General features: G+C 52.5%; 1 protein-coding gene across 1 annotated transcript in view; it reads left to right on the forward strand.

The window, feature by feature from the left end:
• The first annotated feature begins 352 nt into the window (after positions 1-352).
• Positions 353-1925, forward strand: part of LOC143118370 (uncharacterized) — a 12404-nt gene continuing 10831 nt past the window's right edge. Inside the window, exons 1-3 of the mRNA XM_076279438.1 lie at positions 353-757; positions 1067-1246; positions 1526-1608. Coding sequence (XP_076135553.1) covers positions 353-757; positions 1067-1246; positions 1526-1608 — 668 coding nt within the window. The remainder of the gene's footprint in view (positions 758-1066; positions 1247-1525; positions 1609-1925) is intronic.

Consider the following 1925-nt stretch of genomic DNA (forward strand, 5'->3'; position numbering starts at 1 on the left):
TTTATTTTTATTAGGTATTGCAGATCTGCGTGCATGAGAAGTGGGTGTTGCTTGGCAAAAAACACTTGTTACATGCCCTCGAGCCAGAGGAGTATTCATGACAACCATCTTTAATGTGGTGCGCGCGTGAGAGAGGGAGGGCCAAATGCAGGAGGGACGGGGCGGGGCGCGGCGCAACGGCACGCGCATGGGCTACATATTACCTGGGCTCAGGTGTCTCCACCGCACCCCTACCTACAACGTTTGTAGGCTGGTACTACGGATAACTCTGTGTGCAGTGCAGCAGTCGAGGTCGTTCACCAGCCACGCTCCTCTGTAGGTACCGGAGTTTCTGTCAGTAAAGCATAAAGTTATGTCTCTAGTAGGTCAGAGGCGCTTCTCGGCGCAGTCGTTTAGCGGCTTCGGCAGTGGGAGTCGCCAGAGCTACTCCAGCATCGGCGGGGTGCACGGCGGCGGCGGCGGAGGCGGGGGGTATAATTATGGCGGGGGCCCAGTCCGGAGTAGTATCGGTACTGTTGTCTCCCACGGGGTGAACGGGTATAGTCTGGTAGGCGGCGGTGGAGGGGGAGGAGGGTACGGAATGGTCGGTGGTGGTAGTGGAGGAGGGTTCGGGATGGTCGGTGGTAGTAGTGGTGGTAGTGGAGGAGGGTTCGGGATGGCCGGTGGTGGTAGTGGAGGAGGGTTCGGAATGGCCGGTGGTGGTAGTGGAGGAGGGTTCGGAATGGCCGGTGGTGGTAGTGGAGGAGGGTTCGGGATAGTCGGTGGTAGTGGAGGAGGGTTCGGGATAGTCGGTGGTGGTAGTAGTGGAGGAGGAGGAGGGTACGGGATGCTCGGTGGTGGTAGTAGTGGAGGAGGAGGAGGAGGGTACGGGATGCTCGGTGGTGGTAGTAGTGGAGGAGGAGGAGGAGGGTACGGGATGCTCGGTAGTGGTAGTAGTGGAGGAGGAGGAGGAGGAGGAGAGTACGGAATGCTCGGTAGTGCCATGGGTAGCGGCGCTGGTGGCTCCGGTATGGGCGGCGGTGGGGGCTTGGGTCGAGAGGGATCGGTCGTCGCAGCGGCCGGAAAGGGGAAGAAAAACATGCAGATGCTCAACGATCGGCTGGCGACATATCTGGATAGAGTGCGGACACTGGAGAAGACCAACCAGGAGTTGGAGGAGAAGGTGCGCGCCTTCACCTCCACCAGGCAGTTTGTGACGCACGACATGCAGGCCTACGACAGCCAGCTGATTCCCCTGCGTGAGAAGGTGTGTAACTTATATGCGTGTACACTACACACACACACACACACACACACACGCGCGCGCAGAAAAGCCAGTTTTCACATTTCTTAAAATATCTGCAATATCTAACACAGACGTTGTCCTTAGGCCACCTAGGCATAAGGTTTGTTCTTAAAACTGTAACGAGTTTGTTCAGATCAAAAGTCTTTGTGGGTCCTTTAACTGAAACGTTTAAACAATAAAGGCGAATTGAAACGACAATGTCTCACCCCGGCTCTCTGTCTCCCTCTGCTCACTCCGTAGCTGATGATAATGTTTCTGGAGAATTCGCGAGTTGTTCTTTCAATCGACAACGTCAAGCTGGCCATAGAAGACTTCAAAACCAAGTAAGATTGACCACAATTTACTAATCGACAGCAGGCTACTGTGCGTGCATTTACCCATAACCAACTCAAGATGCGAACTGTAGGCTATTGTAATTCTGCACTGTAGGCGACATAGGCTATATGCAGTGCATATATATATTTAACATTTAGATATTCTTTCTATACTTGTTATATGGTTGCTGATATTGAAGTTACACATATGTGTTGCTTTTACTGTAATTGATAGGCCTACTCAATGTTATTGTAATTTAGGCCTACTTGTAAATATGTTGAACAACGTGAAATATTTAATATACATGCGCCTACACGCCTGCATG

This window comes from Alosa pseudoharengus, unplaced genomic scaffold, assembly GCF_046254945.1.
Source record: "Alosa pseudoharengus isolate Yale_2024_CS ecotype anadromous, Long Island Sound unplaced genomic scaffold, YU_APseudo_1.1 YU_APseudo_1.1_scf_1, whole genome shotgun sequence".
NCBI classification, from domain to species: domain Eukaryota; kingdom Metazoa; phylum Chordata; class Actinopteri; order Clupeiformes; family Clupeidae; genus Alosa; species Alosa pseudoharengus.